Below are 26,780 nucleotides of genomic sequence, written 5' to 3'. Positions count from 1 at the left end.
GCAACTATTTCTCGCCACTATCGGGTAAAGATGAGAAGTTTATCCTCTGCAGTATGCATGAAGCATCAGACTATGTATCTTGTACACTGCTTCTGAAGATCAGTTCCATTGCAATCAATGGAGTCAAATTTCACATGCAGAGTGCAATGCACATACCTACAATGTCATGCATTTAGCACCAGTGGACCATGGGTACATTTCCACCACTCCTGGGTCTTTGGGTCCTCATTGGGCTCTGGGCTATAAATTAACAGTGTTGAAGTAAGTATCTTTTTTTTCAGATAGGTAGTTTTCTAAACACATTTTATTTCATAAAGAACTCTTATGACTGAAATATTCTACCTTACAACATGTTTTAATGAACAATAGTTAAACAGCAGAGAAGGCATAAATCATAGATTTTAGGATTTATTTCTATATATTGCTTCAGATCCTGATAATTTAAAAGACAAATGTGTTAAATAGGTTACCTTCCTGGTGGAGAAGACAGTGACCTCTGTAGGCTGGAGTTTATGTCATGGTAGAATGGTTGACTTTGAATCTCTGCAAGGTTGTAACTAATCCCACTTCCTTGAGTTATAGCCACTGAAAATGTAAAACAATTATGAGTTGTGATTATCAATCTTTCTACACACATAATAACTTTATAATATTCATGAAGAATAAAAAATGTTTGGGGTACATTTACAAGTTGGAGTAAAGTTTGTTAAGAACATAATACATGAATATATTGACTACTTTTACGACAACATAATTTGATCATTATAAATTGTACAAATGAATTTATAAACTTTTTTGGAAATTATTATCATATACTGATTTGACTTTTGCCCCTAGTTTTACCTCATTACTTTTTGAAGAATTTGATATTTGATATATTTCAAAACTTGAATCAACAAACCTGATCAGAAACAGTTTTACAGGTCTTCACTTTGTGTGGGTAGTCTGAACAAAATGTCAGTAGAATAGTCAAAGTACATCAAAACTTAGGCTGGTTTTATCTTTGCCCAAAGTCAACCGAATCAAGTTTATCTATGTAGTTACGCACGGTCAAAGTGAAAAGGCCTTTTGTGATTTTGAGACATTATTGGATTGGTCTGGTAAATTGCAGGAATCAGTTGCAATCAGGTGGGGTGGGAGGAGGGGTGGGAAGAGCATGGAATTCCAGATGTCAAAGGCTATCCCACTGCCAGACAGGCTCCTGGGGAGCTTTGTCCTCCAGAAGGGAAGGGCGATGTCAAAACAATGATCTGCAGGAGTTCCAGAGTGATAGCAGACCACATTCATTTTCCTTGGGACTTAATTGAGAACTCACCATGATCCTTGCAGTCCAAGAAAATTAATTCCAAATGTATTTGGCTGAATTGTTTGGCTCCAATAACTGTGATGCTTGTTGGAGTGTGTATGTAACACACACTAACCAATTCCTATCAGAATGGCATTTGATTTGTGTATTAAAGGGGATTATTGTCTGAAAAAGGGTGGGTCCACTGGTAAACCAACTCCAAAATCTCATCAGTCTCTAAACCATATGGTATGATTACCAATCCCATTCCAAACTCAATAACGTTTAATTGAAAGGTGGAACTAAACTTATACAAATTTGCTAAGAGGAGGCAATAAAGAACAATGGTTGACTTTTCTGCTCTAACCTAGATATCTTTTCAGGGCCCTGTTCCAGAAGCTATAACTTGTCGGGTGGACCATTTCCAAAACTTCTTCAACCATTCTATTGAGAAAGTTTCTTGTGACAATTTGACTCCAAAAGAGTGTTCCGCAATTAATGAATTACATGTCTGCAGTTTTGAATCATCCTATTATCCAATTAACGTGTACAGTGCTGCCACTATTTTGACATACTTCTATCATCTTCAACAGAGTTCCTGGATGCAAGTTTGTGCCCACTAAAACCTATGACTCAACCATTTATAACGTTTATATCTTGAATAAATTATATTTTTACAATGCCCGTCATACTGATGGCATATTAAACTCAAACCAGAGATTGTGCAGCTTGAAGCAACAAGGAAACATGTTTTAATAATTAAATTAGCATAAAATAATTATTTAAAAGTAAACTATATATTTCAAAAAAATGGAAAGTGTGTATTTTCAAATGGTGTAATATCGTAACATGCGAAACGTCAAAGATGCTTGCATGGGAAAAGAAGAAAAATTATAGAGCAGTAAAATGAGAATGAGCCAATTTAGTCAGGTTATTTAATAATCACGTTATTTTCCCCATATTTTTCTTCTATTCTTTTGAACTATCTTGTACTTTTACAAAGCTTGTATCAGCAAACCTTATCTGACACAATTTTATAAATCTTCATCTTAAATTGGAGTATCTTAGCAAATTTTATCAGAAGAATAATTAAAGGACTCATATATCAGACAAATCATATCTTCTCCCAAAGTCAATGGAGTCAAGTTTGGCTAGTTACTAGTAGTGAAAGGGCCATTGCAATATTGCGCCATTATAGACTGGTGCAGTCAGCTGTAGGGATGTGGGTACAGAAGTCTATGACTCAAAGGATATCCCATTGACAAATAAATAATTGGATGGTAAATTTCCAAATATGAAATACTTAATATCCAAATTAACCATATTCCCCCAATTTAAGAGGATTCAACTTAAGCTGCAGCACAAAAATTGAAATTAGTTTTGTAGTTAAAAGTGAGATGCAACAAATCTCCTATTACTGAAAGATAATATTATGGAATATAAGGAGATGGTTATAAAATTGATAGAATTTTTTTAAGGTAGAAAAAATAGCTGTATGCTAAATGAAGAAATAGTGAAGCCAGCAGATGTGACCTTTCCCTCAGCTTTTCCGTACAAGGATTGTGGTTGTGGGAATGAACATGGTTGTGATAATGCAATTAGATATAATAAATATTGTCTAGAAACTATTGTTCAGATAGAAAAATCATTAGGTTTTATGGCAGTCAACCTCAAAATGCTGAGGAAATCACCAGGAGTTATAGCACAGATATTTAAACATATTTGTACATTGGAAGTATTGACTGAATGAAGGCTGATGAAGCAATATCCCTTGTTGTAATGAAAAGTAAGAAATAAAGAGATAACTATGGATCAATCAGCCTACCATTGATTGCAAACATAGAAAATAACACTTGCTTGGAAATCAAATGCTGGCTCGAAGGGCCAAATGGCCTCCTCCTGCACCTATTTTCTATGTTTAAAAGAGATGTGACAAACCGAATAAAAAAGATCATGTAAATGATTAATAAATGCCCGAGGAATAAAATGTTCCAAACACTATCTCAGCCATGGGTCAGTGGATAAACCATTTCTTCTAGTGATAGGGAGAAATTATCTGGACTTGGACATGGAAAGCAGCATCAAAAATTGCAAATGGCATGAACACAGAAATTTAAATGGACCATACACACCTCATACAGAATAGTGAAGATGAGTGGATTAGCTGATAAAAGGGTTCAAATCTACAGACTGGCAAGAAGCAGGTAGAGAGTTGAAAGATTATGGCCCATAACAGCATGAAGTGCAGGCTCAATAGAAATTACACCTTGGAAAGAGACTGGCTGGAAAAGGGCATTTTCTTCGGTATTCCCTTTGGGATTGAGACTGACTTTCCAAAATTTTCATTACAAACAGAGATGTTAGAACATGGGGCAATGTAATACTGGCAGTTCAAGGTTGTCACAGAATGCATTTGCTAATGTGCAAGTATTTATGTGCAGGGAACTTCTATGTAAAGTGCACAAAATGAAGTATGTGTATTATCATGGATATTCAGCATTTTCAAGACCAGCACATTGAATTAGCTGATGTAAAGTTGAATCACTGCAGAAGATCCTCATGTTAGAATATACTCCAAAGCATTAGAAAGAATGAACCAACTGTGGATCATACTGTATGCACCAATATAGTCACAGCAATAGGCACTCTGGGTGATTCAACTTGCAGAAGAAACATATGGTTGACCAGCTCCAGAGGCAACAAAGGATAAGACAATTTACAGATGCAGGTAAATGCTTGCATTAAAAAAATGTCATATGGATAATATGAGACAAAAATAAGAAAGGCAAAGACAAAGGTCAAATGAGTGTGGTCACAAGCAACATTGAAGCGAGTGTCTGCTGATAGGTTTAGAGGCAGGTGAATTGGAAAAACATGGTCATAGACAGGCTTTGCATAGCTTTGGAAATAGACTTCTTTTATTCCACTATGTCTGACACTCATGATAAGTTACTTCCATGGTGAAGGATCTCACAAAAACAGATGAAAATTCGAGTGGAAAGAGGAGAGCTGCCAAAAAGCAGAAAAATACTTGCGGTCCTGCAGAGGGGGTTTATAATTGAAGAAGTAAATCAATTAGATAAAGAATATAATGTCAAAAACATGCAAAATCACCTGCGTAAAATAATATAAGACAATAACTGCAGATGCTGGTACAAATCGAAGGTATTTATTCACAAAATGCTGGAGTAACTCAGCAGGTCAGGCAGCATCTCTGGAGAGAAGGAATGGGTGACTTTTTTTGGGTCGAGACCCTTCTTCAGTGTAAAGATTAGAAAAGCAGATTTTTTATTGAAAGGCGAGAGATCTGGGGTATCCTTGCTCAAACCGTTAGAGACTCCCCCACACTCACCACATTCAAAACATCGCTGAAGTCTCACCTGTTCAGTACTGCCTTCAACCACTGAAGGTCACCTCACCTACTGTCTCCTTTCTCTGTTCATTTATTTATTTACTTATTTATCTATTTATTAATTTCCCTATGTTCTCAAAATCTCTGTAAAGCGTCTTTGAGTATATGAAAAGCGCTATATAAATAAAATGTATTATTATTATTATTATTATAAATCACTGAAAGTTTATTTGCAAGCAATTCGGGGACAAATTGCATGTTGGCGTTTATTGGAAGAAGCTTTGAGCGCAGAAGTAGAGATCTTACTCCATTCATACAAAGATTGCATCTGGAACATTGTGTACAGATCTGATCTCCTTGTCTTAGGAACGATGCACTTGTAATAGAGGAAGTATATTGACATTTCACACTAAGATTGATTATAGACAATAGACAATAGGTGCAGGAGTAGGCCATTCGGCCCTTCGTGCCAGCACCACCATTCAATGTGATCATGGCTGATCATTCTCAATCAGTACACCATTCCTGCCTTCTCCCCATACCCGCTGACTCCGCTATCCTTAAGAGCTCTCTTTTGAATGCATTCAGAGAATTGGCCTCCACTGCCTTCTGTGGCAGAGAATTCCATAGATTTACAACTCTCTGAGTGAAAAAGTTTTTCCTCATCTCCGTTCTAAATGGCCTACCCCTTATTTTTAAATTGTGGCCCCTGGTTCTGGACTCCCCCAACATTGGGAACATGTTTCCTGCCTCTAACGTGTCCAACCCCTTAATAATCTTATATGTTTCGATAAGATCCCCTCTCATCCTTCTAAATTCCAGTGTATACAAGCCTAGTCGCTCCAGTCTTTCAACATACGACAGTCCCGCCATTCCGGGAATTAACCTAGTAAACCTACGCTGCATGCCCTCAATAGCAAGAATATCCTTCCTCAAATTTGGAGACCAAAACTGCACACAGTACTCCAGGTGTGGTCTCACTAGGGCCCTGTACAATTGCAGAAGGACCTCTTTGCTCCTATACTCAACTCCTCTTGTTATGAAGGCCAACATTCCATTGGCTTTCTTCACTGCCTGCTGTACCTGCATGCTTCCTTTCAGTGACTGATGCACTAGGACACCCAGATCTCGTTGTACGTCCCCTTTTCCTAACTTGACACCATTCAGATAATAATCTACCTTCCTATTCTTACCACCAAAGTGGATAACCTCACACTTATCCACATTAAACTGCACCTGCCATGCATCCGCCCACTCACACAACCTGTCCAAGTCACCCTGTAACCTCATAGCATCTTCCTCACAGTTCACACTGTGTTCACATATAGCTGGAATAGCAGGATTTCTGCATGAGGAGAAATTAAACAGATTAGGCTTAGACGCTCCTGAGTTTAGATAAATAAGAGGCGATCTCCTTGAAGCACTCACAATTCCTCTTGGGTTGTTTCTCATGACAGTGAGCCGAGAGCAAGGATAACAGCCTCATGATGAGGAGCTGGGCATTCAGGACTGCAATGAAGAAAAATCTGGATGTTTGGAAGGTGTGGAGTCTCAGCTGGTGAGTATATTCAAGGTAGAGGTGAATACTTGTTTAGATACTGAGATAATCCAAAATATAGAATTACTGCAGGAGAGTGGTGCTAAAGTAAAAGATTAGCCGCAATCATATTAAATAGCAGAACAGGCAAGCAGAATTGAATAGGTCGTTGCTGCTCCTATTTCTAATTTTAAGTTCTTGGTTATACTCCATAGTTGCGTGCCTTGAAACCTATTACCAAATGACAAAATTTCAGGATAGGTAAAGTTGTACAAACAAAGATGGGGAATGACAGCAACTTCCATTACCTCCACCAGGGAGTTATGAGAAAGATCGTAGGATTTACGCAGTGAGTTCTTACAGGGCACAGAGGCTGCCTATTCCCAACAATGTACCACACTCACTGTGTGGGCCAAGGTGCAGCTCGAAGCCCCACGTCTCATTGGAGTGGCTTGTACAACTTGGTCCAACCCACCCAAACAGCCCCCTGCATATTGCCATGGTGGCTCATCCCACAACGAGCTACCTTGAGTTCAATTTAACTATTTATTTGCTGTGGGAACAACAGTGCAGGCCTTATCCCCCAAACGTTTTGCTGCACAACATGGGGCAATGCCTGGGTTCGCACCGTGTTCCTGGCACAGCAGTGCTGTTTATTACACATCTCCCTGTACATAATGTTATAATTACTCCTCTTTGCACTGAGAGCTCTCATTCCAGAGAATGCATCCTGAGCAGAAAGAGAAGAAGTTCCAACAGAAATAAATTTTTTGATATCCAAAAATAATTAATAAATTCTTGTTAAAATAGTCTGTGTTGTTCTGCTTCACTAACTTAAAATTGTTGTAATTTATGCTGGAGTTTGGGAATATGTTACACTTCTGTTCATACGGGTTTTCTGAAAAATTCAATTTTAATTGAAAAGTCACCATCCATGATCAGAAAAATGTGGTTCTGTACAAAATGTTGTAAAAGTCAATCAGCAACTCTTTCTGTCATTGGATAGACATGGAATGATATGGAATCCATATTTCCAGTTTCCCTAAATCAATGAAGAAGTAGATCCATAGTGATAAATCGGTTGGGTTGAGTTACATATTCTGTTTTGTAGTCCGCAGCAAACTTATGCAAAGTAAATAATTCATAAAATGCACATTACTGGAACACTATGTGATACTCTCTGTTGCAGAACAATGGATCTTCTGAAATATCACTCTCTCCAATACGTTTTGCTGATATGATATATGTGAAAAATAATCTTTACTAATCATGTCGATGCCCATATCACTGTGCCTGCTCAGTGGCAGTACACGAAGATGACTTTATATCCCACCATCTCTACAGAGTAAACAGATCTTCAAGACTATTTTGAGCTGAAATATATATAGTGATATATCACAGTGAAGCACATTATGTGACATGAAAACGAATCTGCTTTATCTCAACCAGTTTGTGATGGGTGATACCACCACAATTTTGGCCAATTATAAAATAAGTAACTAACTCTCTAAGATTAATGTCAATGACCCAGAACACTTACTTCGCGATACTCGCATAAGTTCTCCAATGCTGAAGACTCCTGATTTTATAAAGTTGTCCTCTAGGTATGCTAAAAGAGAAGGAGAAAAGATAATAAGTTGTTATTAATTACTCAAAAAATTACTGCACCTTTTAGAATAGTTCTTGAGTTTTATATGAATAAACAGAGGCAGAGAAAAGTCATTTTGTAAATAATTAGCAGATTTGAAGTACAACAACCTTACTGACCAAATATACAGGGCACTGGAGGTTTGGACTCTCACTGAATGGATTCAAAAACAAATGTGGATTTCCATTCCATCTCCAACCTTCTCCCATGTAAAGACTTGCAAGTCAGCTGAAATAGAACAGGGTTTCTATTTCTTTGAAACTCAAGTACCTACTGTAGCCCAAATAATTAAGAATGTAGACACAAGAGACTGCAAAGGCTGGAATCATGAGCATAATACAAGCCTCTGAAGAACCCAGCGAGTCAGGCAGCATCTGAGGAGGGGATATACAGAACACACTTTGGGTTGGGACCATAAGAGGCTGCAGAAGGATCCCGACTTGAAACGTGTCTGTCCATTTGCTGCCTGACACACTGAGACCCTCCAGCATTTTGTGTTTGACTCAAATAAAGAATGGAAATCAATTATGTGCTTGTGAAATACTTTGCTATTCCACACGAGAGTTTAATCGATATGAAAGGATGCCCCAAAACAGATAGGAAATACTAAATGCTTTTATCTAGCTAGATACCATTTTCTATTTTGTAATAGAATACAAGCAGCAAAATAGATTAGGTAGAGTGAAGATGACTAACGATGGGTGTTTTAGAAAACAATGTTGTGCAGTTGTAAGACAGGATGTCATTTTTGATTCTACAAGTTATTATTTTACATTTCAAGTGAGAAAAATAGTATTTGTGCAACATAACCTGATCTAATTAAGAAAAGCCAAAATGTTAATTATGAAGGTACAATAATTTTTATTTCTTCAACTATGGGTTGAAGAACTGTGGCACAGCAGTAGAGTTGCTGCCTGACAGTGCCAGAGGCCCGGGTTCAATCATGACAATCAATGGGTGCTGTCTGTACGGAGTTTGTACATTCTTCCTGTCACTGTGTGGGTTTTCCCCGGGTGTTCCGGTTTCCTCCCACACTCCAAAAACATACAAGTTCGTAGTTTAATTAGTTTTGGTAAAAATTGTAAAAATGTGTGCAGGATAGTGCTGGTGAATAGGGACCGCTAGCCAGCGTGGACTCGGTGGGCCGAAGGGCCTGTTTCCACACTGTATCTCTAAACTAAACTAAATAATAATAATAATAATAATAATAATAATAATAATAATAATAATAATAATATTCATTTATTGTCATTGCAACGAGTACAACGAAATTAAAAAATAGCCAATCCTGACGGTGCGTACAAACATATATGCAATAAATGCAAAAACAAATAAATACATAAATACAATTAAATACAATTATATTAAGTACAAGATTTTTTAACGGTGTTGCCTAGTGCAAAAGTAGTGTTCAGTTCTCGTATGGCCCTGGGGTAAAAACTGTTCTTAAGTCTGTTTGTTCGGGATTTGATCGACCTGAAACGTCGACCAGAGGGCAGATGAACAAACAGACGGTGGCCGGGGTGGGATGGATCTTTTATTATTTTGCCTGCTCTACTGAGGCAGCGTAGGCTGAACAGGTGCTCCAGGGAGGGCAGTGAGCAGCCGATGATCTTCTGGGCCGTCGTGATGACCCTCTGAAGGGCCTTCCTGTCCTTTTCTGAGCAGCTGGCATACCATGTGGTTATACAGTATGCCAGCACACTCTCGATGGAGCAGCGATAGAAGGACAACATGAGCTTCTCCTGCAGGTTGGTTTTCCTGAGGATCCTCAGGAAGTGGAGTCTCTGCTGTGCCTTCTTTACTGTGGTGATGGTGTTGGTAGACCAGGTAAGATCCTCTGCGATGTGCGTACCCAGGAACCTGAAAGCTGGTACCCTTTCCACACAGACCCCATTGATGTAGAGTGGGTCGTAATCTCCACTGGTTTTTCTAAAGTCAATTATAAGTTCCTTTGTTTTGGAGGAGTTCAGGACCAGATTGTTCACTGAACACCATGCTGCCAGCCTTTGGATTTCATCCCTATAGGCTAGTTCATTAGCTAGTTTATTCTCTTATGTGTGTTGGTGGTGTGAAATAAATAGTTAAGTACTAGGTTTGTACTAGAGCCCAACTAGAATGCACAGTGTCAGTGGCACTTAATATCCTCAATAATTGCAAAGAAATCTGAACCACTGTGAAACGCATGCCTTAAAAATTTGCAGATCAGCTCATTAGCTAATTCATCTTTGGGTTGAGCTCATTTTGAAAAGTGCACTGGGGTGACGAAAAAAATGGTTGCTGCAAAGACACAAAAAAACTTCAAAAGACAACAGGAAGGAGAACAAGGAGACAGATTTGTCTGAATTTGAAGCAGCAACTCCACTGGGGAAATAATTATGGTGAAGACGGGTTGATCCGCAACAAAAACGCACAGCCCAGAAACATTTTGAATATCTTAGCTTTCTGTTGTCACTGCTGACAACAGAATTTTGCAACTTTGGTTCATCCAATCAATGTGTTCATCTGGCAATTTGAAAGAATTGTTGTCAAAAGGTTTTTTTAAAAGATTTCATATTCATAAAGTGACATCACAAAAGCCAATTTAAAGAAATAACTTGTCACAATTCTGTTCAGTTTTTGGTGTGGTGGTGTGCATTTCTTTTACTGCACCGCAACATTAAATATAATTGAAGAAAAAAGCACAATAATGTATTAAACTCCAGATAAAATTAGACTCTTAATTAGCATAGGAAATTGCAGTATGGTACATATGCATGATTTGCTCCCTTTTATTTTGGGATGAAAAATCGTGATTTGCACCTGGTAATTTGATTCTACATTGATTCTCCATTACTTCTTGTCCTCTTTCGCAACCAACCTAAATCATATAAAACTATTCTCAATGTGTTCATCAAGTGTCGCATTATCCAATTGACTAACTTTGTTCCCCATGTCCAGATATAACACATAGCACTGCCAACTTCCCTCAAAAATTCTTCCGTGTGTACTTTAAAAATTCCTCCTTTTCTCTTCCAATCACTTTATATCCAGTTTGAGTGGTCACAGTCTCCCATTCTTATTACTCTATACTTTCACCTCCCAGTCGTTTCTCTCCAAGTCTCCTCTGCCTGCTCTTTGAGTGGCTAAAAATACACCTGGTAGCATCATAAATCTTTTATTGTTAAGCACCTCCAACCAAATAAAGTGTGCATTTGATCCTCCTTGTTCTAACACTGTAATATTAACCTTAAGCAAAGATGCCACCTCGTTTGATAAGCATAAACCAATTAAGATTAATAATACCAAACAGGTTAATAAAAGCATATGAAGCCAAGGTAGTAGATGGACTAAAATATGGGTATACCATCATCTTATTTAAGGTGAACCAAGTTGATGGACTGAATAGAATTGAGTAAAAACAAATTCACAAAAATGCTGGAAAGACTGAATAGTCTTCCTGTTCTTATGTCTGTTGGCACACTCATCACAGTTATTCATACTTAACCTGGGCCTCACTGTCAAATTCAACATTTGAATGATGCACTAAGCTTCTTGCCTGAGGTAATATTTCCTGTCTTTTCTGTACATCTAAATTGCTCTCCATTTTTTGCACGGAGGACATGACAATTCCTGCCTCTGTACTTGAACCCTGGTGGTAATGATTCTGCAGTAAAATCGATTTTTGGCACAGTTGCGGCAATAGTTTAATTGAGTGTCGAGTGCTTTAATCTGCTATGAAGATAATTCTACACTTGCATTTGAAACTCACTTTTGTTCACACTCTCCTTTTTTTAAATCAACATGAGGGTCTCTTGCAGGTCTGGTTGCCCCATTAACAAGAAAGATGTAGAGGCAATCTAAAGATATGGCTTTTACCAATTCCATGTACAACATAAAGTTTTTGACAACAAAAGCAATGCCCTTTTCTGTATGTTACATCTTTGCATACATACATTTTATTAGAATGAATGGAATACATTTATGTAAATATTTATACTTTAATTTACATTACCAGTTCAACAATTGATTTAATTAGCAATAATTTTGATCTGTTCCAGAAAAAAATGACTGGATAAAATATATCCATATCCTGAATTTTAAGGATTACACCTTTCATTATTTCGCACTAGACTTGTTAGTATTATCAGCAAGTGGACATTATTATTAATAGTGTAGGGAGGAACTGCAGATGTTGGTTTAAACCGAAGATAGACACAAAAAGCTGGAGTAACTCAGCGGGACCAGCAGCATCTCTGGAGAGAAGGAATGGGTGATGTGTCCCTTCTTGAGATCAATAGTATTATTTTGTTGAATGTTTATTCATGATGAATTCCTTTCGCAATTATATTTTGTATTAATTTAGTTCATTCAATGATTGCATCAAATAGGATCTAGATGTCAGTTGAAAGTCCCCCTTTAATGCTGATTAATTATATGCACTTGTACCATTCAGAGACTTCATGAAGGAAAACTATGATCCCATTTGCAGATCGCATGGTTGTATAATATAAGCTACAAGTCTTCTGGTTTTGAGCCTGTGACAACTGAGGCTCTAGTTGGTATTGTGATGTGGTTGCTGCAATTTATCTCAAGATTCCTGTGCCAAAATAGTTAATACCCCAATTAAATAACTCAGTTATGGTTTATACATGTGATTCCCTTGGTGAAAAGTCTGTGCATATGGCATTGGGGAAGATGGGATCAGAACTGACTGTGATGCCTGTTTGTTTGGGCAGCCTGTCAACATTCACTCTTGGGTGAATACACTCTTGGACAAGGTATCAAAGACCTTTGATCCACACCTTCAATGACCTCAGCAAAATTGACAACAGAAGAGAATGGCAATTTAAGGGCTGTATATTTAATAACAGAGGTGGATCAACTTGCAAATTACCAGACACTACCAATTTTTCTGTGAGATTGATTAAAAAAATGCAGAGTTTATATGATGTCGTTAAGTTTAACAGCATTGCTTTCCAGGTGTTCAACACTTAGGAACATTCATAAACGTGTTAAATAAACATATAATTTGAGAGCATTACCCAAACCAATCTGTCCATTTAACATGTTAATAATCATCTCCAAACCAACATGCAAGGAAGAGTTCAATGGATGTTTTGGATTTTAAGAATGATGAGTGGTTCAATTTTCACATTCACTAGAGAGCACCCAATTTGCAAATGCTTACAGTGACTCTAAAATCAAAGTAAGGGGGAGTGTTGTCGAGCAGAGAGATCTAGGAGTACAACTACATAATCCCTGAAAGTGCTTTTGCAGATAGATAGGGTGGTGAAGAAGCTTTTGACACGCTGTCTTCAGCAATCAGGGAACTGAGTTTCGCAGTTGGGATGTTGTTACAGTTGGACAAGACGTTGGTGAGGCTGCACTTGAAGTATTATGTTCCGTTTTGGTCCCCCTGCTATAAGAAAGATGTCATTAAGCTAGAAAGGATGCAGAGATTTAAGAGGCTGTTGCCAGGACTTGAGGCCCTGGGCTGCAGGAAGAGGTTGGGTAGACTAGGACTATTCTGTGGAATGCAGGTGGCTGAAGGGTGATCTTATGGAGGTGTATAAAATCACGAGAGGAATTGATAGGGTGAAAGCACAGCGTCTTTTTTCCAGGGTAGGGGAATCATGAACTAGAGGGCATAGCTTTAGGATGAGAGATATTTGGATAGGTACATGGTTCGGAAAGGTTCAGAGGGATATGGGCCAATGAAAGCAGCTTAAATGGAGCTTCTTGGTCAGCATGGAAAAGTTAAGCCAAAGGGCCTGCTTCAGAGAACATGACTCTATGAGCCATTAATGTAACTAATCATACACTTCAAAATTTAACAGAGTTTTGAGTGCACATTGACATTTTAATTATACCAGACCAGCTTTGCTTAAACAGTAAAAACACTTACTTTCAAGGCTGATGATAATGAGTTTAAGCTGCAATACAGAGACTTCAGCCAGGCTGACATTGTGGGGGCCCTCCACTGTTGGAGATATGATCAGGATGTGATCTTACTGAAATTCTGACTGCTTTCTCAGGTGGATGTATAAAACAAATCCATGGCACTATTCAAAGGAGTTGAGGAGTTTTCTCAGCCAAAAATCACCCACAAAGTCTATTTATTTTATCATTTATCTCTGCTGTTCTTGAGATTTTGAGGCACCTTTTGCCTCTCTCAGTACATTCCAATCATCAAAAGTGCTTAACTAACTCTAAAACACTTTCACAGTACACACACATCACAGAAAGCATAGAATTATAAAAAACCTACCACAAGGAAGAAGACCTTTCAACATGCCAGCTCTTTCTTTCCCTGATTCTTCCCTTTCATTTCCTTTTTGAGAAACATAACACTTTAAAAGTTTTCAGTTGGATCAGTGACAGTGTGATCTTGCAAAGAATAAATCATGCCAGATAAATGTGATTTAATGTTTTGAAGGTGTAAATTAATCATGTCATGGGATGTTTTTTCATAGGATCATCTCATAATGTTATTTTATATGGGATTCCAAAGCAAAATCTCTCACAAAAGAGGGAGAGATGTATTATTAAAGATATTAATTGATTAAATCTTATGCACTTTGGTAGGACATGGCAGAGAAAGTCAGTATTGTCTCTTCATCTTTTCAGAATATTTATAAATGACTTAAATGATGCAATAGAAAGTCACGGATCCAAATTTACTGATGACACCAAGACAGATGGCAATGTAAGAGTGTAGATAGAAGCAAAAATTGACAAAGAAGCATTAATAGAGTGAGCAAATGATCAAAATTGTGGCAAATGGATTTCAGTGCAAGGTCACCAATTCTGAATCTAAACAGGATAAAATAGAACATTTTCTAAATAGTTAAAAACTAGAAGCGATTTCAACACAAACAGACGTTGCGGTGTTTTTAAATAGATAACTAAAATGCAATTCAGAAAGTAATCACAGGCTAAGAGAGGATTAGGTGTGGGATTCAAGATAGTAAACTATGTGCAGTTGTAGGCTTTATGTTTTTACAGAGAGGATGAATTGACCTTGGGGAGTGTGGAATGGAGTGAAGGAGTCATCCATGATCCCTGGAATCCAAGTGTTAAATTATGGGAAGGAATTACTCAAGTTAGGGTTACATTTTCTGGAATTCAGAAAGAATATTATATCAAAGGTACAGCTGGGTTACATGGAGAGAGACAACTGCTGGTTGAGGAGATTGAGGCATGGTTGTAAAATTGCAGCCAGGTCTTTCAAGAGGGAAGCTTGGAATCAGTTCCACTTACAGAGGGTGATAGAACTTTTATATTCAATGCTGCGAATGGAAATTGGTCAGTTATTAATTTCCGAACAAGAGAAAATAACAAATCATCTGGGAAAGCTGAATATAATCAAACTTAGTCAACATAGATTTATGAAAGGTAAATCAAATTTGATAAATTTGCTTGACTTCTTTGAGGATGTGATAGAGAGAGGTGATAGAGGGGAACCTGTAGACATACTTATGATCTACTCATCCTCTGCTTTTTAATCTATTCCACTTTCTATATCTAAATGGTCAAACTCTTCCATCATTTCCAAACCGTTTATTGGAAGGTATCTCACCCTTCTCTGTTCCAGGGAGAACAGTCCTACCTTTCCATCTTCCACTCTCAACTGAAGACCAGTTCATAGACATACCATGGGTAGTAAAATACAAACCCAACATAACAGCCACTACACTTAAATCATGGACCTATTATCTATCATATTTTTTTCTGCAAGTATTTAAGGAAAAATGCATGGAGAATGTTGAATGCCCGAAGTCAAGTCGATTTTATTATTGGATGCACCAATATGGTGAAATATAGGTATCACAACTCAGAGAGCACACAAAAAAAAAAAATCAATTACACATAAATTCAACAAGACAGTGGAAAGGAAAATACTGGGCATAAAGCCAAGACGTTAGTTGAAAACATAAATACAAAACAAATCCATGGTAGTGCAAGAGGTGGTCGGCAGTGTTCCATTGCTGAGGTAGGATTAGGGCTGTGCAGGTTAATTCAAGAACCTGATGGTTGCAGGAAGACAACTGTTCCTGAAACTGGGTAGTATGGGCCTTCAAGCTTCTTTATCTCCTGCCCAATGGTAGCAGTGAGAAGAAGGCAAGGCCCAGATGGTGGGGATCATTGACAATCAATGCTGCCTTCTTGAGGCAGCTCCTCTTGCTTCATAGCTATTTGTAAATGAGGTTTATGATCTCTATATGCAGTTCCAATCACTTGCACATTTTAAACTTGGTAGCAAAAGTGCAGGATCAAAACCTTTCTGAAGTACAGTCAAAGCTCCTGAAACTCAAAAATACTCAGATACACATTGCTGGCTGCACTAGATAATTAAAAGCAGACTGTAAAATTACTAGCTAAGGGCCAAAGGGCTTAACGCTTCATTGTTTAACCTAACTTCCTCGGTACACAAAGAGTATAGTGTTTAGGCTCTTCTTGGTTAGGTCGACATTGCAGACAGAGAGTTAATGAAGGAACCATTCCTTTTCTCGAATTGATTCACCGATGTTTGGACCAGCTGCGAAGAGCAGCCAAACCAGAAGATTTTTTTTGGAGAATTGAAACCTATTTTTCAACTTTAGTCATACCATACAGAATACGTGTCATTGTCTAAGGGCGAACAATCCAGGAACTCTGAGATCAGGTGAAATGAAATGCCAGCTTCGTATTACCTAAAACATTTGTTGTGAGCAAGTGCGTGAGTGAGTGCGGTAATGAGTTATTTTTAACCAGAGGGTCTGTGGATCCCTTTTGTGATGATGTGACTGAAGGATGGTGGTACAACTTAAATATCATTCTGTTCAATTGTGAATTCAGGTGTGTACATGACATGAGTGTGTACACAAGTGCACATGTGTGTGCTTGCATGAATGTGAATGCATGCGTGCATGCAAGAATACATGCCCACACATGAGCTGTTATGAAATCTAGCCTCAAATGTGATGCCCTCTCTCAATAGTCAAATAACATTAAACCAACAGTAGACACAAAATGCTGGAGTAACTCAGCGGGGCAGGAAGCATCTCTGGAGAGAAGGAATGGGCGACGTTTCGGGTCGACACCCTTCTTCAGACTGATGTCCTCACAAAGGAACAGCTTCATCCCCAGGGCCATAGCTGCTATGAACCGGTCCTGCTGAGCCGGATGGCCACAACGCATAGATCAACTTGCACTTTACCCTGTCTAAAACTATTACAATTGTTTCGTTTCGTTGGGTTGCTGTTGTCTAAATTACTTAAATTATTGCATCGTATGGGAGGCGCATTCCCAATCTCGTTGTACCCCTGGGTACAATGACACTAAAGATATATTGTATTGTATTGTATTGTATTGTATTAAACCAACCTGGCCAATTATCAAAAATGCAGATATTTTCAGAACGTCACGTTGCACCTCAGAAATCAAATTATATTTTTGACTTCCCACTCCCTGATGCATTCCTCTGTAATAGTGGCTATTTCAATAAAATACCAGAAGGCAATGAGTGCCATGAAACCATATCCCAAAGTGAGTTCTTGCCTTCGGGTGAAGGAAGGAGAAAATTGGACAGAAAAAAAAGTAGGTAACCACAATCCTGGAAACATTGTCTAGCAGTGATTGGTAGTAACTCGACACATTGGAGTCCTATTACACTGAACTCCATTGCAAAAACGCACGCAGGATTGATCAAAACTCCACAGTTAAAAAAGGGCATTAACTGAGCATTGAAATCCTTCCACAAACAATCCAAGTACAATAACATAAAGTTACTAGTTATTGTATATACACATTAGAAATGTCTTGATCAGGAAGTTCTTATTTCATCAATGTGTTCAAAGGTTGATCTGTAACTCTCAGGATCTGTGCTTGCCTGCTGCATGCAGAGCAAATACTGTAGTCAAGATGCCTGCCAGATTGAATTAAAGTGTGTTTCCAGTACCTACAGCCTCAAACCTCCATTCATCCTCTTCCTCCCGCTCTGGTGGCTTGGTGGGAAAGCATACAACAAATGGAGTCCCGTACCTCGAGAAGGTAGCTTACTAAACTATCTTCTCAAGGGCAACTACAGATGAGCACCTCTTTGGATCATTCACCTTGTTGTGGTGAAGAGGCTTACGTGCCCCCATAAGTCCGAGAGCGATGCCGTTGGATGCACTAGCTTCCCATGGCGGTAAGGTCGAGGATGAGGGTCCAGACTAAGAACGATCCAACGTACAAGACCTCAACGGCGGACCAGGCGGACGAAGTTATCATGAACTCAACGGCTGTGAAGGCGGATGAAGACAGCAACAAATCTATCAGCTCCAATCGTTTTCGTTCCCTTGCCATTGGAATTAGTTGATTGATTTGTGAAGGACCGTGTGCTTCTTGGAGTGCAACATCAAGTACACGTTAAACAAACACACGCACAGGCGGCTTCGTTCTGACATCGGAACGTAGACCAACATCCTCGACCTCGAGGAATAGCCACGATGACGACAACAGGTGAGCAATGAATGCTGGCTTGCCAGCAAAGATGACATACTATAAAATGTAAAACCTGTTACTGACCATCATATAGCCAAAATGAACCACACCGAAAAATAAACATTTCCAACCAAATACATAAAGTTCATTGCCTACATACACTGATAAGCCAAAACATTATGACCACCTGCCTAATATGCTGTTGGTCCTCTATGTGCCGCCAAAACAGCGCCGACCCGCCGAGGCATGGACCCCACAAGACCCCTGCAGGTGTCCTGTGGTATCTGGCACCAAAACATTAGCAGCAGATCCTTCAAGTCCTGTAAGTTGCGAGGTGTCCACCAAGATATAGTGAAATTTTTTGTTTGAGTGCAATCCAGTCAACTTATACATACATGACGACAATCAAACTGTACACAAGTATAACAGGAAGTGGAAAGAGGAAAAATATCAGAGTGCTTGGACTACGTGCCAGTGTTTTGAGTTCTGCTGCAACACTGAGGTCTTGACTAAATGTGGCTACAGGATTTATCATACCAGACACCAGTCGCTCCATCATGGTGGGCACCCCAAGCTTTGGAAATGGATCTGCCACCACTTTCACATAGGGAACAATGAGCTCCCATCTCTGGAAATGGCTTCCACGTGCACAAGCATTTTGTTTTGCATTGACATGACCTCAACCTGAAGGGTATCCGTGGCAGCTCCCAAAATCCATGGTCCTCTTTCCAATGCTGCGGCATTTTTCACAAGGTGAAACATCACCTATTCCTTTTCTCGAGATGCTGCCTGAACCACTGAGTTACTCCAGATTTTGGTTCTATCGTCAGTATTGGGAAAATGCTAGAATCTATTGATAGGACAGTGGTTTTAGAGTGTTTGAGCAAATAACAGTAAGATCAGCAGCACCACTATGGTTTTCCAAAAGTAAATTTGTGTTTACCAAGTCTTATCAAAATGTTGCTATTCAAATCCTCCTATGATTCTGCATAACTTCACATTTCCCCAAATAACACTCAGCCTGACACATCTTTACCCACCTCATTAGATCTCTTTATCCCTTTACAAATACTGTGCATCCTTCACATGGAAACATAGAAAACATAGAAAAATATGTGCAGGAGTAGGCCATTTGGCCCTTCGAGCCAACACCATTCAATATGATCATGGCTGATCATCTAAAATCAGTTTTTCCCCATATCCCTTGATTCCTTTAGCCCTCAGAGATAAACCTCTCTCTTGAAAACATCCAGTGAATTGACCTCCACTGCCTTCTGTGGCAGAGAATTCCACAGATTCACAAATGGCCTACCCCTTATTCTTAAACTGTGACCCCTGGTTCTGGACTCCCCCAACATGGGGAACACTTTTCCTGCATCTAGCCTGTTCAATCCTTTAAGAATTTTATACGTACACAACTTGTCTTCCCATCCAGTTTTGAACCGTCAGCAGATTTGGCTGCAAATCACTCAGTGCATTATTGATCATGGATGTAATGAACAGAGGATGTTCGCACTTTGAGAGTTCTAATTCCTATCTTTCATTCTCCAGCACAGTGACAATTAAGCATCTCACCAGAGCTGGTGCAGGCTGCTGGCAGTGACCTTGTGAAGGAGACAGATTCCCCAAGGTTATGCTGTCATAGAAGCCACAAAGCTCACACTGTGCTGGTGAATGGGAGACATGGTGGATGGGAGACATGGGGTATGTGAGGCGGATAGTTAAGTTTTCAAAGTAATGATTCATAAGAAACTAAAGCACTAAAGAAACATGAGCAGTTGGGGAGATGGGAGCAGAGATCTGTTCAGGCTGCACACCTAAGGTTGTGATCGGCACAAACCAGATGCTTGAGTTTATTGGTCACTGAAGAACCAGCAGCTTGAAATTCATGGTTGCCTTTGATCGCAAGCTGGTGTGAACCTGCTGCCTGAACATTCACTGGCAGCTGAGAACCAGGGCCTTAGACAAGAGGTGTTATTTGCTATTACAGGCCAGGCGAGAGAGAAGAGTTGAGTCTAGGACCAGGTCTATTCAGGGGAATAATACATCAGAGGACGGAGGCAGGACTGTGAATTAGAAAGGGGTCAGGTCCAAATTTAGCTACGCTGGCAGTCTGCGGTGGTGGAGCCTGGGAATCACTAGAAAGAAGGAAGGTTCTGGAAGAGTAACCTTGGTGAGCCAATGGTTTGCATTTGGAGGATCGTGACCTGGAGAGAGTGAAGATCAATGGCATGAATATTATGGGGTCAGTCGCATCGGTGGCATTAAAGATCCAAAGAGAGAGCTGATACATAAATAACTTAAAGGGTCGGAAACTGAGTCTTTTTCCCAACATATCAAGAGACCTGTTCCAGGAGACCATTTTTGAAGCTTGCTTCTCGGAGCAAGACACGCCATAAAACCTGACTGAGTTGCCAACACCAAACGATAAGTCCTTTGAAAGAACGACTGGAATTTAATTCAGTTAACAGACAAAAGAACAATGGGACATAAATTAATGTCTACAACTGCCTTGGGAGTTGGCTCATGCACCCAGGAAATATCTGGATGTAAAAAAGTGACACCATGTGAGGCAGACAAGTAAACACATGAGCAGCGGCAAAGAAAAGGAGCAGGTAATGAGTCTTTTCAGGTGCTGAGAAGGAGAATAAGAAGGAAGTGCAGTATGCACAGCCAATGCAGTGATAGCTGCAGCCATTATAAGCCCGACAGGCCATTTTTGCCAACAGATTGGAAGGTCTGTACGGTGGTGCAGCGGTAGAGTTGCTGCCTTACAGCGCCAGAGACCCGGGTTCAATCCTGACTACAGTTGCTGTCTGTATGGAGTTTGTACGTTCTCCCTGTGATTGCGTGGGTTTTCTCTGGGTGCTCCGGTTTCCTCCCACATTTCAAATAACGTCCAGGTTTGTAAGGTAATTGGTTCCTGTAAATTGTAAATTGTCACTAGTGGTGTTCTCATTGAGACAGTATTATTGTATGAGGTGATTCCCGATCTGTGCAGACTTGGTGGGCCGATGGGTCTGTTTCCACGCTGTGTCTCTAAAGTCTCTCTTATGAGCGCCAGTGGCATGATGTTGCTGTAACAGGTTCGTCTCCATAAAAAGAACAGCTACCTGCATGGCTGGTGTTCCCCACGAGCTGCACCCTATTCATGCAACTCAAAATGAAATGAAATAAACCCAATTTTTGACCATTCAGTGCACCATTGATCAGTAGCAACGTGTTCTCCGGGGGGATTGACTAGGGAGAAGTGTGACTAGCCGATGAGACAGGGGACTTGGAAGTGGGGTGTGGCTCATGTTGTTCTCAGTAAATGCCCAGTCCACTGCCATGAGTCTCAATGACCAACGTGGCTTCAAAGGATCTGTTACAAGGATTTCAGCAGGCAGATGACCAAGCAGCCTGATTATCCTCAGGTGAGGTCACAGCAGTTGCACCAGAAGTTTGGAAGATGAACAGTCATGGTTTATGGCAGCACCAGGGTCTGCACATGGCTGTGAAACACAGTGTTAGGTTGGTTCAGTTTCTGTAATGGTTTTGGGACATTCATAAATTCTTTCCCTGCCTGGATTATCAACTTCTGGTTGTTGCCATGCAAGTGGCAATTTTATGTGTGATGAATGGTGAGACATCATCTGAAGCAGAGCAATGGGGCACTGCTTTGTAGGTAGTAGCATTGGTGTAAGGGAAATGTGAGCTTTGCATTGGGTTATCAAAAGGTTGGACTGCTAGACCTTGGAATTATGAGGCAGTTCAGGGCAGAAATGGGTGCAACTGTCGTTGTTTAGCTGCATTATATTCCACCTTCTCAGAACTGTTTAGCTCCACATCTTGTTTCTCTGACATGTTCAAAGCCAACTGCTGTGCATAATTGTGCAGGGCACAGTACATTGTAGAAACAAGTAACTATAGACACTTATTTACAAAATGACACAAAGTGCTGGAGTTACTCAGCAGGTCGGACAGCATCATTGGGGAAGATGGATAGGTGACATTTTGGGTCTGACTGAAGAAGGATCTCAACCCAAATTGTCACCTATCCATGTTCTCCAGGGATGCTGCCTGACCCGCTGAGTTACTCCAGCACTTTATGCAGTACATTGTGACCATTCATGGTGACCCAGGCTTGTGCCACTGAAGGCCCCTCCACCTCTAAACTGCCACCTAACTGCATTCTGCCCATGGCTTGCTTAGCGCCACATCTGGCTTTCACTGCATTGCTCTTGGCTTCTCATTAGTTGGGTCCTCATGGGTGTCATCAGCCCCATTGTAAGTGGTTATTGCCTGTTGCTTTGTGGTGTTAAGGGAAGAAGGAGGGTAGATTGCGGAAAGATAAAAGCATCGTGGCATCAGCTCGGGAATCTTGTGCGCAACTGCACGGCAGCTGCATCCTGACACACTGGAAGGCCTTCTGCTTGATGAATACTCCTGGGTCATTAGGGAGGAGTGGAGAGGGGGTTGCTTGGTGATTGCTACGTGTGCAGTCAGTGCCATCCTTCACCAGCTACAGTCACACACCTGAACGCCCATTTATGCTGACTACATCCTTCACAGGGAATACTTACATAACTGTTGCCATTTCAAAGTTAAAGATAAATAGATGGATCAAACATAATTTTTTTCAAAAAAGACAGCATTTGTCAATTTGAAACATTTCCTGAATAGATGCTTTTAGAACGCTGAGTGGACACCTGATAGAAGTTTGGAAAAATTATGAGCGGCATAGATAGGATAGACAGCCAGAACCTTTTCACCAGTGGAAATGTCAAAGACGAGAGGGCATAGCTTTAAGGTGATAGGGACAAAGTTTCAATGAGATGTGCGAGGCAAGGTTTTTAGACAGGGAGCAGGATGGAGAGTTACCTGGAATGCTCCACCAAGGATGGTGTTGGAGGCAGATAAACAGAAAACATGGAAAAATAGGTGCAGGATTATGCTATTCGGCACTTCGAGCCAGCACTGCCACTCAATACGATCATGGCTGATCATCTAAAATCAGTACTCCATTCCTGCTTTTTCCCCATATCCCTTGATTCCTTTAGCCCTCTAAGAGCTAAATCTAGCTCGCTCTTGAAAACATCCAGTGAATTGGCCTCCACTGCCTTTTGTGGCAGAGAATTCCACAGATTCACAACTCTCTGGGTGAAGAAGTTTTTTCCTCATCTCAGTCCTAAATGGCCTACCCCTTATTCTTAAATTGTGACCTCTGGTTCTGGAAAAGTAATGGCATTAAGTTGCTTTTGGATAGGCATGTGGATCGGCAAGGAAGAGAGGGATATGGATCACTTGGAAGCAAAAGAGTTTAGTGTAATACGGCAACATGTTCGGTGTGGACATTGTTGGCTGCACTATTCTTTGCTCTGTGTAAAGTGATAGAGAGAGAATTGCAATTTTTTAAATCCTTAAATACATGAATCACAGTTCCTGTGGTAGCACACCTTTCGATATTTTAAGCAGGGATCTGGGGAGAACAGATTGGGGAAATTAGAAGACATCACATCAACTCTGTGAACAGATGAATAAAAAATGATCCAAAGATTGTTTTTATTTGGAAGCTGGAAAAAAATCACTTAGCAAGTTGAGAAATTAGCGAGGTGTAACTGGAGAGCAGAAAATGAATCAGCCATGTCTTCCTCACTGAATGCCATGCAAAGGTGAGTTAAAGAGGATGATTAAGTGCAAATGGATCTATCAAAATCATTGGAGAGTGAAGGAGTACTGGAATAATTAATTTTAATATCTTTCATCAAGAATTATTCTTGGTTAAAAAACATGGAAAAACACTTAAACTTTCTTTCATATATGCAGCATGTCAAAGCTGGAAAGAGAGAGGAAATACTTCAACACATATTTGCGGATAATTTGAACATTAAAAAATGGGGTCTGCATTGACAAGAAAACTAGAATGATAGAAGTATATGGCATTAATCACAGTCAGTTGACATTTAATTAAAATTTAATCCAGTTTATAATGTTCACTTGTACTTCCACACCCAAAAATTCAAGGATCGGATTACAAGCTTGTGAGTGTTACAACATGACAACAAAAGCATCTGCTGTTTTGCCCGGCAGAACACACTCAAATCCTTACAAAAGTTCTCAAAAATATAAATACATTTTTTCATTAAATCGCCTATTCATTTCGTGAATCCGAGTGTGTGCAAATCCACTCGCAGTTGAGCTGAATCAATTTCAATTTTATGTTGCAAGTTTAGAATTAAATACAATTTTCGTTTCTCACTACTTTTTGTGTTCACATAAATAGATTTGGAAGCTCAAAATACTTGTGTGTACTTTTTTAATGATGCATGACAGCATGAATAAAGTATATATGTGGAAACATCATCTAAATGTTTTTTATTTCCTTCCACATTTAAACACAGTTCTGCAATGCCAGATAGAACATCTTGGTAAACATAAGTGGGTCAAGGGCCAAAAAAATGTTTTTGATAAATAAGCAACACATTTTTTTGGGACCGCAGTGAAAATGTTTAAGCAAACATCTCTGGAGATAATAACCTGGTTGGGAGAACTGCAATCCTTTGGATAAGCAGACTCACAAATAACTGCAGCAGATAACAAAATGGAACTGCAGTCAGCATGTGAAGCAGTCACACTTAAGGGCCTGTCCCACTTAGGTGATTTTTTTAGGTGACTGCCGGCGACTATCAAAGTCATAGCAGATCGCCAACATTTTCTTTTACCCTACGACAATGACCACGACAATGCCGAGTCAGGTCGATACAAGTTACTTTTTTTGTGAAACTAGCACCTGGCCAAGAGATTACACCGTCTTCAGAAACATCGTAAAATTCCCACGCTTATCAATGCTTCTCCGCATCCTAATTTTCGCTGAAATCACTGACAAGTCTGTAATTACTTGAGAGTTTTGAAATATAACATCTTGCCCGGGTTACTTGAAAACCAAGCTTCACGGTAACAAGGCATAAACTGGATTGACTTCCAGTTTACTAATAGCGGTATTAAGAAATTTAATTTTAAGCATGGTTAAATGGATTTTTGTGCGAGTGTGAGCATTCTATGAAAATGTACAGGAGATGCATATCTGGTTTCTGGGTTGCATATCTGGGTTGGGAGCCTACTTTAAATATAATCGCTGATGGCCATAAATATCGCGAAATTCCCACGCTTTTACCTGACTGTCAAACTGTCGCCTCCAATCTACCTGTCAAATGTCCTGACGGTAAATAAATTGGTTAAACACAAGTATTTTATGGTATCTTCAAATGACATTACTTAATTTAATATTACGTGCTTCTAAATGCATCTGCGCCAACCTAGAAAACCTGGGGGACAGCATGCCACAGCGCCCGCAATAAGCAACGATATCTGGCAACAAGCCAGCTGTCACCGAGAAATTTCAATCCGGTTAATTTCTCAGCGATGCACTGAGATCCGCTACGATTCTTTGAAGACTCCTCACGATCATGCCCGCGACACCTCGGTGAACTGTCGGCGACAGCCTAGTCGCCAGCAGTCGCCTTAAAATCGCCTAAGTGGGACAGGCCCTTTAGATTTAAACAGCAACAGGAAATCGGCACAAACACCCGCTGAACTTTATTCCTGTTGATCAACAAGGGTGGCGCAACGGAAAAGACCCGGGTTAGATCCTGACAATGGGTGCTGTCTGTGCGGAGTTTTCACATTCTCGCCGTGACTGCGTGGGTTTTCTCCCAGATTTCCGGTTTCCTCCCACACTCCAAAGGCGTACAGGTTTGCAGGTTAATAGGCTTGGTATAATTGTTCATTGTAAATTGTCTCTAGTGTGTGTTTAGGATAGCGTTAGTGTGTGTGGATCACTGGTCGGCACAGACTCGGAGAGCCGAAGGGTCTGTTTCTGCGCTGTATCTCTAAACTAAACTAAACAGTCTTTCTCTGAGAATCCCAGTGTTCCAATGGCAAGAACAACAATGCTCAGCTAAAGGAGAAAGCGGTGTTTTGACAGCAAATATTCAACAAAAAACCCCCAGAAAATTCTGTAATCACTCAACAGGTTGAGCAGCATCTGCAGGGAGGGATATTCTCACATTATCAGGTCTGACCAAGGATCCTTGACTTGAAAAGGTCATTCAGATTCCATCCCCATTGATGCTGTCTGATCAGCTGAGTGTTTACACCATTCTCTATTGTCAGCTTGGAGGTTTTTTTGCTTCATTTTAGGTTAAGACAGCGATTGAAAAATGTTAATTACTCGGGAATACTGACAAACACTTGCACACAATTCATTTATCTATACCCCTCACGCTCATACAGATATCACATCCAAACCCTCTCCCCTAACACCACAACTCACTCTCTCCTAAACCCCTTCCCCACACATCACAACCCACACCTAAACCCCCTCCCCTCACATCACAACCCACACCTAAATCCCCTCCCCTCACATCGCAACCCACACCTAAACCCCCTCCCCTCACATCACAACCCATGCCTAAACCCCCTCCCCACACATCACAACCCACACCTAAACCACCTCCCCACACATCGC

At 40.0% G+C, this 26,780-nt stretch overlaps 1 protein-coding gene across 14 annotated transcripts in view; it reads right to left on the bottom strand.

The window, feature by feature from the left end:
* LOC144591618 (nuclear factor 1 B-type-like) overlaps positions 1–26,780 on the bottom strand; it is a 241,588-nt gene that overhangs the window by 84,830 nt on the left and 129,978 nt on the right. For 8 of the 14 annotated variants that reach the window (XM_078395692.1, XM_078395678.1, XM_078395730.1 and 5 more), the window contains 3 exons: positions 14,073–14,135; positions 7,715–7,783; positions 471–585 (listed from right to left, as the gene is read on the bottom strand). In XM_078395692.1, the coding sequence (XP_078251818.1) occupies positions 471–585; positions 7,715–7,783; positions 14,073–14,135 (247 nt within the window). The remainder of the gene's footprint in view (positions 1–470; positions 586–7,714; positions 7,784–14,072; positions 14,136–26,780) is intronic. The other 6 variants (XM_078395699.1, XM_078395707.1, XM_078395702.1 and 3 more) reach the window with 2 other exon arrangements.

This window comes from Rhinoraja longicauda, chromosome 3 (assembly GCF_053455715.1).
Source record: "Rhinoraja longicauda isolate Sanriku21f chromosome 3, sRhiLon1.1, whole genome shotgun sequence".
Classification (NCBI taxonomy): Eukaryota; Metazoa; Chordata; class Chondrichthyes; order Rajiformes; family Arhynchobatidae; genus Rhinoraja; species Rhinoraja longicauda.
This window is presented reverse-complemented; position numbering and strand designations above follow the sequence as displayed.